Raw genomic sequence first — 12,250 nt, 5'->3', positions numbered from 1 at the left:
TATAAATGTAAATATGCTGCTAGCTTGACTTGTTGCCAAGTAACTGGTTGATTGAATTACAATAATGAAAAGACTTAACCTGCTGTATAGTTACAGGTGCTACCAGTATAAACATGGTAAGGAAATCCTTTCAAGTGTAATTTGGGTCAGAAACTCTCCCAAAGGCCTGTTCTCAAGTGTTTCAATGGAAGAAATTAGATGTCATCTGTGTGTGTGTGTATATATATATATAGGCTTATAAAGACATATATAAACGTATCCACCAGTAAGAAGCTGGGAAGGGGAGGGTTTTAGTTCTTCAGTAAATGCATGATTAAATGTTTCATTTTTTTTAATGAGAATGTTGTTATTATCATGTTAGTGCCTTCATCTCAGTATTTGAGATTTTAAAATTTCTTTTCCTCTCAGTGTAGCCTGTATAAAAGCTGTCACAGTGCTTATAAAGGTAATTGATGTATTATCATAACAAGCCAAGGAGAGAGAATAAAAAAATGCCTGTACTCTGACAAGGTGGAAGCTGGTTAAATTGTTTAGGACAAACATACAGGGAACTCCTACTCTTAAAACCACTTCTGTGGTTTGTTACAAAGAGACTTATATCTGTGGATGTCTGAGAGCAGGCTCTTGTGATTGAAGGAGGGCCTTTACCTGATGACAGACAGAAAGGCAGAGTTATCTTTAGTTCGTGAAGGTGCTTGTTCATGTCTCTGCATGAGAAGTGTCCCACAATGAGAAGTTTCAATCTAACCAGGAAAAAGACTTCAAAAACCTTGCCAGATAACTTATAAATAAAAATGATGGATAGGCCACTGAGGTTAAGCCACATCAGTCTTGTCAGAAGGCTAAATTTTACTGTAGCTATAGAGGTGAAAAAAAACCAGGGACTGAAGCACCTAAATAGCCTCTGTGGCAGTCTGTTCTTGTGTAGAATTGGTCCTTCGTTAACTTTTTATTATAATTGCAAATGCTGCTTTGAGATGGGAAATTTGAAGTAATAGTTTTAATGCATGTTTACTAAATGCTTTGAAGAAGTAAAGTAATTCCAATTACATCTTTAGGTATTTTTAATTATGGACTAATGCTTGGTAATTACAGTGTTCATTAGTAGTGCTGCAGCTGAAATGTTGTGTATGCCATGGTAAGACCTGTAAATACTTTACTGCAGGAATTCTACATAATAATATGAACAGTCAGGGATAAAATAAACTAAAATCTCATAGCAGTTGCTAGGAGAATCATGCTTGTAAGAATGAAGTATTGCAAGTGTCAAGATAGCTCATGATAATTAGAGCAGGTGGTAAAAGGAGTTTGTGGAAAAGGAGCGTGCAAGTTCTGTTCAGTCCAACCATATTTGGAGAAGAATGTGCTTTCAGTGCTGCACAGGACACAGACAAAAAAGGAGGATTACTTTAAAACTAAGACAAGAGAGCAAGCCATTAAACTTGGAAGTAATTGAAAGAAATTAATCTTATTTTTCCATGTTGCCACAGCTCCCCGTCCATCATTCTCTCTCCCTCTAACAATAATCCTTGTTGCTATCACACGCCGAAGTTTTTGTGAAACTTGATCTCTAAAAGGAACTTTCAACTACAAGTTAGATTTCATCGAGATAGCAGAGTTTCAAATATGGTGTTCCAGCATTTTCATGTGTAATGTAGATTTAACTTTCAGCTCTTTATTTTTTCTTTAAGCTATTAGACTGGCAATCACAAATTATTTGATTAGCTGATTAGCAGAGTTAACTCTACAGAGTGAAATGGGTGAAAAATCTTCTACTTTGTGGCTTTTACTGGCTTCTGGAGTGTTCATTTCATTGTGTGAGCTTTTGTTTTACCTAGATTTACTAATGGAACTTGGAATATAACAATCTTCACATTTTGAGTGTTGACTCCAACAGTGGACTGAACTCTAAAAAGCACATTATGGGTTAATTTTAAATGTATAGAAAATTTAGAATAAAATAGTGTATTCCTCCCTGAGCTGAGTTACTTTGGAACTAAGTTCCGGTCTTTGGGGAGGATTTTTTTTTTCCCTAATAAACTCTTAGTATTTCCAAGTCTTGCTTTTAAGCCAAATCTGGTATTGGCACAACAATGAGAACAGAAATGTTGTAAAGATTACCAGAATCTAGAGGGAGGAGCATGGAAAACTTGTATCAGAGGCTGACTCATCCAGAGGATTGTGTTGGAGAGATACCTTCCTAATATCCCTTATTCAAAATATTAATGGTCAGCATATTTCAAGCTTTTTATCATGGGGAAAGTTCATGAAATAGTTTAAAAAGAAAACCAGCTAAGGACTGTGTAATGACCCCTATCATTTTCCAAGAGGAAATAAGGGAAGGTATTGAGGAAATACCTGGAGTTTTCATTTGGCAATTGCTCTCGATGTTCTAAGTTAATTGCTTTCTTATATTTGAGAAAAATTAAGTGGCAGGAATGGCTTTATTTCTAATGTAACTGGCTGATAGCAATTCCTGAAAAATCTTTTTGTTTTTGCTGTTACAGTAGTTTCACAGAGGGAATTAACAGGCAAGTTTCAGGTAATATGGATAGTGGTATGGCTTGAAATAAAATGTGACATTTCAGTAGTAATGCAGAGACCTAGAACTTTTTCCTTTGGTCTTTTGCACACCCTGGGAGACTTTTGGGTCTTCTAATACATTTATGCTTTCTGTCTTGATTAATTTAAGGTTCCTGCAGAGCAGGTTAGCGGATGGCTCTTTTTGAAGGAAGTTTTGCAGCCTGGCATGTGTTAGTGCTGTAATACAGACTTAAGATCGCTGGCAGGAATTCCCAGAGGGCACATGTCACTGTATATCTTGTCCGTATTTGTAGCTTTCAGCCAGCTGCATAGGTGAAGAGTTTTGGAAATAGTCAATATTGCTCTAGGTTAACACCTTGAGCTGACTGACTGAAGCAGCTCTGGAGTCAAAAGATGATTTTAAGAACCGGTGTTCTTCTGGATGTAAATGAATAGCTGACATATTTTAGGGATTCCCTGTTCTGAACTTGATGCTAATATGCGAGGTCTTGGACTGTCATCTTGTATGGGATCCACTCTGAAGTGCCGCTTCTGAAAAAGTCTAATGTGCATGCCTGCATGCCTTCAGAACCATCTGGTGGTTCTTGAAAATACATATCTGTAAAATTCTGTCTGTTGTGGACAGATCTGTCCAGACATGCAGTTGTTCAACTGTAGTATTATTGTATTCTTCTGCACACCATCATGAATCATTTGTACAGTGAATTTAGACCTGTATAAAGGTTATGTTTGAATTCCTTAGCCTTGTGATGCAGTCCTTCAGTGCTATGTTGTGTGACTTGTGCTGTGTGGAGCTTATTCCTCTGCACAGCGGGCATGCAGTTATGCTTTAAGATATTACACTTAAAACTTTGACCAGTGCTGGCTTTTCCGTGAAGCAGAACTACTGTTCTGCTGCATCCTTACAGCGTGCAGACCGTAACAGAGATCAAGCTGACAAGAACAACCCCATTATCGAAGGAAATGGGACATGGAAGAAAACTTCTCTGACCTCCTCTCTAACCTGCAGGTTCCCATTCAGTGCCTGTAAACTTGGTCTTTCAAGTTTGATTGATTCCAGGTTAAGAGCATTGTATAGCAGTTATCTTTCGTATTAATGGGAAGTTCCTCATGTCCCAGCATTTTTCTAATTGCTGTACTTGCAAGCAAGTATTCAGATATGTTTGAGCTTGACAGCTTGCATTGGTAGTGACTGATGTAAGGTGAGAAACGGTGAAGGTAGCTTAATGCAGGTGGTGTAAAAGGGGAAGCTTGTTTAGCCCCTTCTTGTGAACTAGCATGGGCGAATGATGCTCATGTGCTTTTTAAAAATTTTACTCATTTTGTAAGTCCTTGCTAGTCAGTAGTTTCTCTAACCTGAGCCAAGTTTGTTTTTGTTAGGCATCTTCAATTCTGTGTAGAAAAAGTGGTTTGATTCAACTGCTGAAGGGCAGCATGTGGAGCAGCTGGTGGCCATTCAACAGGAATCGTGTTTGTGGTTCTTAGGCCACTGAAAGAGTTTATGTAGAAATGTGGTCTCCTGAGACAGAGATAAAAGTCTATCCTGTGATTTAAAAATTGGTGGTTGTTTATTTCTGAGGTGTACAAACTGTTAGATAGCAAGTGTAATGGTGCTTTTTCAGCTATGCTGTAGCAAGGGCTTGTTGGTTTTGCTGTTTGAGGGGAGGTTTGAAGATCTCTAGTTTGTCGACTGGGCAGGGGGAATCGGTGTAGACAGAATCGACCTCGTGTGTCCAATCAGCAGGATTTGGAGTGCTGCAGGTCCGCGATGACGGTGAGTTGGCATAGCTCTAGCTAGATGGGCATGATATAAGTTTTACAGCTGAGGATACTGAGCCGAAAAAGAACGAACAACTTGAGGCCAAGAAGGATTGTGTTATCCTGCTTTTTTAGCCTTGTTTCTATTATGGTTTTTTATGGTAAAATGTAACAAAGGATACAAGTTACTGAAGTTTTATAGAAACAGATTCAGTGCCAAAGGGGAGGGGAGGGGGACTCAAAGTAATGCCTCTGCTGAAGGGGAAGAAACCTGCGGTGTGAGCTGAGGTTATCTGTCCCGTTTGGTCTGCCGGCCAGACAGGCGGCACTTGTGCAAACAGGACTCGGACAGAGCCGATAGATAACGGACTCGACTGGGGAGGCAGGGAGCTGGGAGGGATCTGGTGATCCTGTGTGCTGGGGACAGAAGGTGTTTCAGGAACATTTGTGGACAAACACCTTCATTCGAACTAAAGCAAGTTGTTCCCAAAGCAGCAGAAGCTGATATTTTGAGCGATTTTTCGTTTCAATGAAAATTGATGACTTAATATTTCAGACCAATATAAATATGTAGTGGCTGAGGCATATCTTATAGAATACACCAGTACCCTAGCTACCTGGGTTTGGTGATTTTTTTTTTTTTCAACCTTACAGTGATTTGATCTCGAACACATGTATTTTTGCTTTTCATAAATATATCATTTCTACCTTGACTGGACTTTGCAATAGGGCTGAGAATTATTTTGCCTAATGCGAAGTAAATTTAATCAAGTATCTGTACTTCAAATTTGGACTTCATTTATGATAGCTTAATAGAAGAGGTAATGTAGAAGGAATACAATGCTGTTGGCTTGTAGCTTGAATAACCAATGCTATAAAATAATAAACTGCTGTCCGCTTGAGATTTTGCTGATCTAGGCACTGAGATTTTTTTCAGACTGTTTCTGAGGTAGAGCTGGAGGATACATAGAACAAAATCTCATTTGTTTATGCTAAATACTGCTAATAGATTTAAACATGAAATGAAGTGAATCAAAAAGTTTGATCATTCTTGGCAAGCCCACAAATGGGAATTTTTAATCTCTTTCTTGTGGCTTCTAATTGAATGCTTTTCTTAATTTATTAAAACTCTTAGAGTGGCCTAAGTGACCTTGTAACCAAGAACTAGGTTTAATACAAAATCCTCTAGTGAAGCTGTAAAGAAGCTGCAATCAAAGTTTCTTAACATTGCTGCGTATTAATGTGCTCCAGATCCTTTAACCTTTGTGTGAGCTTTTCACTGAAGGCCATGGGGGAGCATAGGCCAGCTTTCCTCCCCTCCCGAGACCTTTCATTCTGTACTGTAACTTATCTCAGAAGTCAGATGGCACTTAAGGAAATGTGCATATCACTCGTCAAGTGTAGGCTTTTTTTTTTCTAGAAAATTATGTGTATTATTTCCTAAGGGTTATGAAGTAGTAAATGGTGCTTGCTGTTGATAACAAAGTAATGCTTATGGGATGAAAAATAATCTAGAAATGAAGGGCTTTAAGAAATCTACTACTGCTCGGAAGACAAAACTTGAGTTTTTCACTTATAGTTCTCTGAAAATGTAATATCTTTTATTGTTTGCCCTTTTCATTGTAGGAAACCTTAAAAATTGAGAGAGGGAAATGTGCTGGAAAACCTCCTGCTGCACAAAAGCAGAGTGTTCTCAGGTTGTGAATCATCCATGCCATTGAATGATCTGGTCTCCTGAAGGATTTGATAGCGTTCTCAACAAGACATTTGGCAGACTAGAACGTGAACTGGGAAGTGTGATATCCGTGCTTTGGTCAAGGCATCTGGCCACTCATATTCAAGACATGGTGCTGTAGCTAGCTGGGCTTGGCCTGATCTAGGATGGTTATCCTCATGTTAAAAGGAATATACAGTAGCTCTTTTCTTAACAGGAGAACTGGGGATTGCCAAGGGAAATTGAGGTGATGTGCTTCTGGCATTCATCACTGGAGGATGCTGTGGAGCTCAAGAGTGTGTGTTCAGAAAGCATCTGGGTATGTTCAGGCAGGCTTCAAGGGAGGGTACTGAGCATGTTGACACAAGTGAAGCCCCAGCTCGTAAGTTTCTTAAGCTGATTCTTAATTTAATGATGATTGAGGTCAAGGAGAGCATCTTGGAGAATGATCTCTCTGTAAAAGCCCTTAAAAGCATCTTCTGCAGGTAACTGGCAGAATTGGGGTGCTTGACTACAAAAAACCAGCCTAGAATTTCTTACGGAGAGTGGATGAGATAATAATTTGACTCTTGGCTAAATACATACTTTTTGTTTGTTTGGCAGGCTTGGGATTCTGTTGGTTTTTTTGAGATAATACTGAGAACTCTTACAGCTTTTAACGTGTTTAACATGGAAGTTGTTTTCTTGTTCTTTAAAATGACTGAGATACTGGTGTGCCGCACAAGGGTCTCTTGTCGCCTTTCTGCCAGTGGTGTTTCTGCTAAATTATGGTAAAATGCTTAAAGTGTACTCCTGTAAAAAAGAAATGCACATTGGACTAAGATGCTGTAGTATTCAGTTTGAGGTGTTAGGAAATGACATGAAAAGTTCTAAACACTTTGTCTTGGATTTCTTGAATCACTCTTCTGAAAACTTTTTTGAAGAACATCCAAAAGTTTTGCCTGCAAATGAGCAGTGACGCAGGCTGTCACCTTGTGAACAGAGAGGGGATTTGAGTTAAAACATACAGGAAGATATCTTAGAGATTTAAATTTCCTTGAAATTAGTTCAGATTGTCTTTATTTTTTTAATAGGATTGAAACTTGGGTGTGGCAAAAGTAGGCTTGCCACATGTGCTTGTCACACTGCTCTGAATCACAAGGGTGACTTCAGCGGGGTTTTCACAGCGGAACACTTGACTGCTGCAGGGATGGGGAGCCACAAAGCAGGACCGGGAAAAAGTTGGTGACGTTGGACTATGCTTCTGTCTTGCTGTGCGAGCAACTCTTTAGAGCTGTTCATTTTACTTAGCATGCTGTATCCAAATAAAGATCTCCATTAACAATAGTTCTTGTAAATTCTTTATAAGAAAGGCAAGTTCCGTAAAGAACTTCCGAGCAGTTTATAGTCCTTTTTACTGATGTTTTGTTTCTTGGAATTTATTCTGTTGTTAGGACTGCAGTCTTTCTTCTTGGTATTTGTTGCCATATGTTTTTAGACTTTCAGTGTTATCATTACTCAGGTGTGATTTGCATCATTTTGGTGTAAGAAGGAAGATTATCTTCTTCCTTCCTTCAATTGCTTGAGGAAGTACTTGGCTCATTGTGCATTTTAGTGGAGTTTGCAACCTCCTTGATAGAATTAGGAGACGATTTAGCCTCTTCAGTAGAGAAATTAGATGGAAATAGAAATATGCAAAGTCTAAATATTTTGCTTTTCAGTTTGATGCAGAAAACTTCCTCACACTTCGCACCTTATGAGGCTGGACAAAGTGCTTCGTCTTAAACCATGGGCTTCTTAGCTGTCTTGAAGTGTGCAGAATAAGATGCGAGATTACAGCTGTACTCCATGGACTGAAATCTAATACTCAATGTCCTTAAAGCTGCTACAAGGCCAACAGGATACTTATTGAACTATTGCGTGTGGAAAAAGCTTTCACCATGCTCTAGCTGCCTTGCAGCTGTGAACAGATCACTTAGGGACACTGACTGTCAGGAAGGGCTGGAACTTCTTATCTTTCCATTAGCAACATTTTATTCACTTGCAGAATAAATGCAGGGTCAGATTCTGTAGTCTAAAGTTTCTGGTGTTTTAAGGCTGAGTTCACTCTCAAACATGAGAGGATCTCATGAGCATCAGCAGCAGTGAGGGCACATAGCTGGGGCAGGGAGAGGGTAGGAATTCAGCATCCCGCAGTTACTTTGAGCTGGGCTAATGTTGAACCACAGACTTGGGCACGCTTGGAGTTACGCTGGTCAGTCTGTTGGTAAGGAATGCTTGAGTGTGTTCAAATAGAGAACAAACCCTACAAAGAATTCTTACCTGGGGAGCAGAACAATGAATTGCACTGTGGATGGTAAGCTGAAACATCTATAAACATGGTAATCCAGAAAAATAAAAAGAGACTATTAAAGGCAAAATGATGATACCTTTAGTATATTTATCTGGCTCTTTAATACTGCATTTGGTGATGGGGAGACAGTTGTTACATGTGCTGTGGCCATCTTATCAAAGTAAGGCTAAAAAATAAACACTTCTCACTTAAAATCCAGATACCATTCAGTGTGTGGGAGGAAGGTCTTGTCATAGCTGAGATTCTTTGGAACTTGCAGTATTTCTTTACAATGTTTGCTTATGTTTTGTTGCATGGTGTTTGGTCTTTTTTTAAAATCTCTTGGAAGTGTGGCTTCCTTACCTGTGAAGTGCTACACTCGCATTTCTCCAGCTGCTTTTCCGGATCTTTGCCATCCAGCCTTGATGCTACTTTGCCCACAAACTATACCACATGCTGACTGGGACTGTTGGCCTTCCTATGCCGTGGGGAGGGTGTGTCACCAGCCTTGTCCCCCACGGTTTGTGTAGCCCCAAACTTGCACCAGGATGACTGTGGGGAGCGAGGCAGTATCGCACTGCTCCTCTGAGCAGTCGGCTGTGTCCTTCTAACCCCTCATAGCTCTGGGGTGCGAGGCATTGTCCAGATGGTAAAGCAAGCGTCGGTCTTTTCTATGCTGGCTTGAAGCTGTATGTTTGCATACGAGTTACACTTCAGTCATTTACGAGATTTGAGACCAAACTAGTTCAAAGTTTGCTTGGGTTTTTTTACCGTTTATGCAGTAACATGCTTTCTAGGAATTGGTTCCTAATTCTTGGCTCGGTTTCTTGGGGAGAAGAGCACAAGGCTTGGTCATTGTAGTTAATTGCAGGTGGTTACTAAGTTTGAATTAAAAGGATTAATTTTAATATGTTGGAGAATATTGCACAAATGGCTCAGAGATAGTATAAAATCGTACTTGCCATGGCACCTTTCATGTGTGAGGAAACTGCTTGTAATGTGGTAGTAGCCTTTCACTGCTCTCGGAGGTACGGTTCCTGCAGTGCGCAGAGAGCAAACCTGCGCTGGGTTTAGTAGAACCATTGCCCCTAGTGCAACCACCTGTTAGGAAACTGCACTTCTACGGCATAAATGTCATATGCTAGTGTCTTCTGCTGTGACAGCAGTGAGGAATTGCACTTTTTTTACAGGATTATGTGACAGTTAACCTGGTAATGTAAACCTAGCCTTACATTTATGTAGTGCTTGATTTGATGCTCCGAAGACGTGCTGGCAGATATCCCAACGTTCTCTTGTAAGTGAATTAAATTGCGTGTTGAAGTAGTGTTGACTTCTTTTCATGTTTTCAAGTGACACTAATAAATATGGTTCTCACTTTGTTTTTACAAATAATGATCTGCCTTAGGGCATTAAAATAATGGTTTCTAGCACAAATACATTTGCTGATTTAATCTTTTATGCACCTTATTGCTGTAGCAGTTTTGTAGGGCTTGGGCCACTTTCTACCTTATCCCTAAAAAAGTGGCATTGCTTTGTGGTTACAGTGCTAGTTCAAAATGTCACACTGATCAAGAGCAACTGAAGTGCAAACATACGTTCTGATCTGCTTGCTCTGGTGCCAGTAAGATAAGTGCTGGCAGCGCTGGTAACGACCAGTTACCAAGTTCTAACATTTTCCCGCAACTGTAGAGTGAGCAAATGTCCAGCTTACGATGGTGGAGGGAACTGCCAAAGCTGTTGTTAGAGGAAGGAAGTTTTTATTTGACAAAGGAGCTTTGACCTACAGCCCTAGGAAGCACACGTGATATTTGGTGAAGTTGCAGCTGTGTGAACTTGGTAGTTCCTGGTGCGTTGGATAACTTCCATGAGCAGTGTGTGGTGCAGTGTTGTACTTGGTGCACTCGCCGTTGTGAGATGCTTGGCTTTCAGAGATTCATATAGGACTGGAGTGGTCATGTCACAATACATGTATCCATGTTTTTTTCCAACAGTGATGAATTGAAAATGCTGATGTCGAGCAATAGGTACCCAAACACAAGTTAATTAGTTTCACTATTTTACAGATGGGGTCGAGGATTCGGTCTGTTGGGTTCCATCTTTGGAAAGGACAGTGCAATAAATCAGTCAAACAGTGTTTTTGGACTCGTGTTTTATATACTACAAATGCTACTTGGTAAGTATTAATGTAAAGCCTAAAATGTGTAACAGGTCTGTGGTGATGAAAGAGGAATGCTTTATACATTGTGCAATCTGCAAGAGACCAGATAAATGCATGTAATTTTTATCTTTTTTTTTTTAAGCACCAGCCTAGTGATACATCTGTCCAAAGGGCTTAAAAACCCAACTGATAAGAAGAGCAATTGCATTTTCTCCTGCTATGCTATTAATAATATAAGCATCAAGACAGTTGCTGCACTGGTATTTTCACTTAGATATATTTAGCGTTGGATTGCATGCTAGAAAAGAGAGGACATAAAAATGGAATTTACAAGTTTTGCAAGAGTCATAGAGCTAGGCAAAAAAAGTGCACGCAGTGTAATGTATGCATATCTGTTCATGACTATATGGTCTGCTATAAAGCTGTTAATATCCATAGGCGTAACTTGTCCAACCTGTAACTTTCCCATAACTCAGGAACATGGAAGATGGTAAATACTACACACACTTCTTATCAAAGGACTGTGATACAGAACCTCGAAGCTCCCTTCCAAATAGTGATATGTTAGCCATCTTGAACTCCTGGTATTTTAAACAGACTTTTATGCAATGCAAACTTGCTGAGTAGCCTTCAGTTGGAATGAGAGTGCTTAGGCTTTTTGCTTGTCTGGAAGGGGGGAACGAGAGCAGCGGTAGTAACTTTCTCTCTCTTGTTGCAGGTATGACAGCAAGTGCAGTAGCAGCTCTAATCCTCATGACATCCTCCATAGTGTCTGTAGTAGGGTCATTGTACTTGGCATACATTCTGTACTTCGTGCTGAAGGAATTTTGCATTGTCTGCGTCATCACATATTTGCTGAACTTCATTCTCTTTATCATCAACTACAAACGACTAGTTTATTTGAACGAGGCCTGGAAACGGCAACTCCAACCCAAACAGGAATAACGCCTGTTTGAACTTTTGACTGACAGTCTGAAGACCCAACTTCCATTAAGTTTATTTTGCAGTAATTTTTTATTCTCCATATCAGACACTTTCCCTGAGAATCATAACTGAATTTTTAATTATAAATTTGAAGGGGCCCTAGATAATTTTTTTGTGCTAATCTTCAACTTAAATGTGGTTATGAAAGAAAGCTCTAATACAATCAAAGACAAGCTTTAACTTTACTTTGAAGGAGTTTTAGCCACAGCAAAACCTAGACTCTCTCTCTTCCCCCTCCACTTGTGAAGTGGGTAACACCTGCTATAAAATATACTGTATATAAATTCAGGTATAACAAGATGTGATCATGACATTAAATATTCTAGACTAGCATTGCCATGTTTACAGTATGTGTATTACTTTTTTTTTTAAGCTGATGGACTTAGATTTGACTAGGACTTATACTGTAAATAAAATTAGAAATATTGGTTTCGTCCCTGGAGAACTCACTGTACAGTCAGTTTTGTTAGCCTGGGAGCTGTCAGAGTGTTCAGCTAATAGTCGACTGGCGTGATGGAAGAAGTGACCTCTGTAGAGAACACTGCGTTGCTGCGCTCCCTGCTACTGCTTTCACAAGAATGATGGTTGGGTTTGGTTCCTTTTTTTTTTGTCTCCAGTAACAAAAATGGAATTAAAGCTGAAACCTGAAGTATATTCGTTAAACCACAACTTCATTAATTTCTGTACAGAATGAAAACAGCTTAATGTGGTCGATAGAAAGCTGCCACTGGGATATGATATGCAGATTGGGGGTTGGTGTATCAAAGAGTGTTCTCTGAAA

The 12,250-nt window shown here is 39.5% G+C and overlaps 1 protein-coding gene across 1 annotated transcript; it reads left to right on the top strand.

Moving 5' to 3' along the window:
- Positions 1-4,312: 4,312 nt before the first annotated feature.
- On the top strand, positions 4,313-11,956 carry LOC104462459 (vitamin K epoxide reductase complex subunit 1-like protein 1). The gene is made up of 4 exons (XM_010074393.1): positions 4,313-4,318; positions 5,929-5,999; positions 10,391-10,500; positions 11,204-11,956. The coding sequence occupies exons 1-4, from the start codon at positions 4,313-4,315 to the stop codon at positions 11,428-11,430; spliced, it is 414 nt and encodes a 137-aa protein (XP_010072695.1). The 3' UTR covers positions 11,431-11,956.
- Positions 11,957-12,250: the final 294 nt, after the last annotated feature.

The sequence above is a fragment of the Pterocles gutturalis genome, unplaced genomic scaffold (genome assembly GCF_000699245.1).
Source record: "Pterocles gutturalis isolate BGI_N339 unplaced genomic scaffold, ASM69924v1 scaffold18817, whole genome shotgun sequence".
Lineage (NCBI taxonomy): Eukaryota > Metazoa > Chordata > Aves > Pterocliformes > Pteroclidae > Pterocles > Pterocles gutturalis.
Note: the sequence above shows the minus strand (reverse complement) of the source record. Positions and strands in the feature narration are given on the sequence as shown.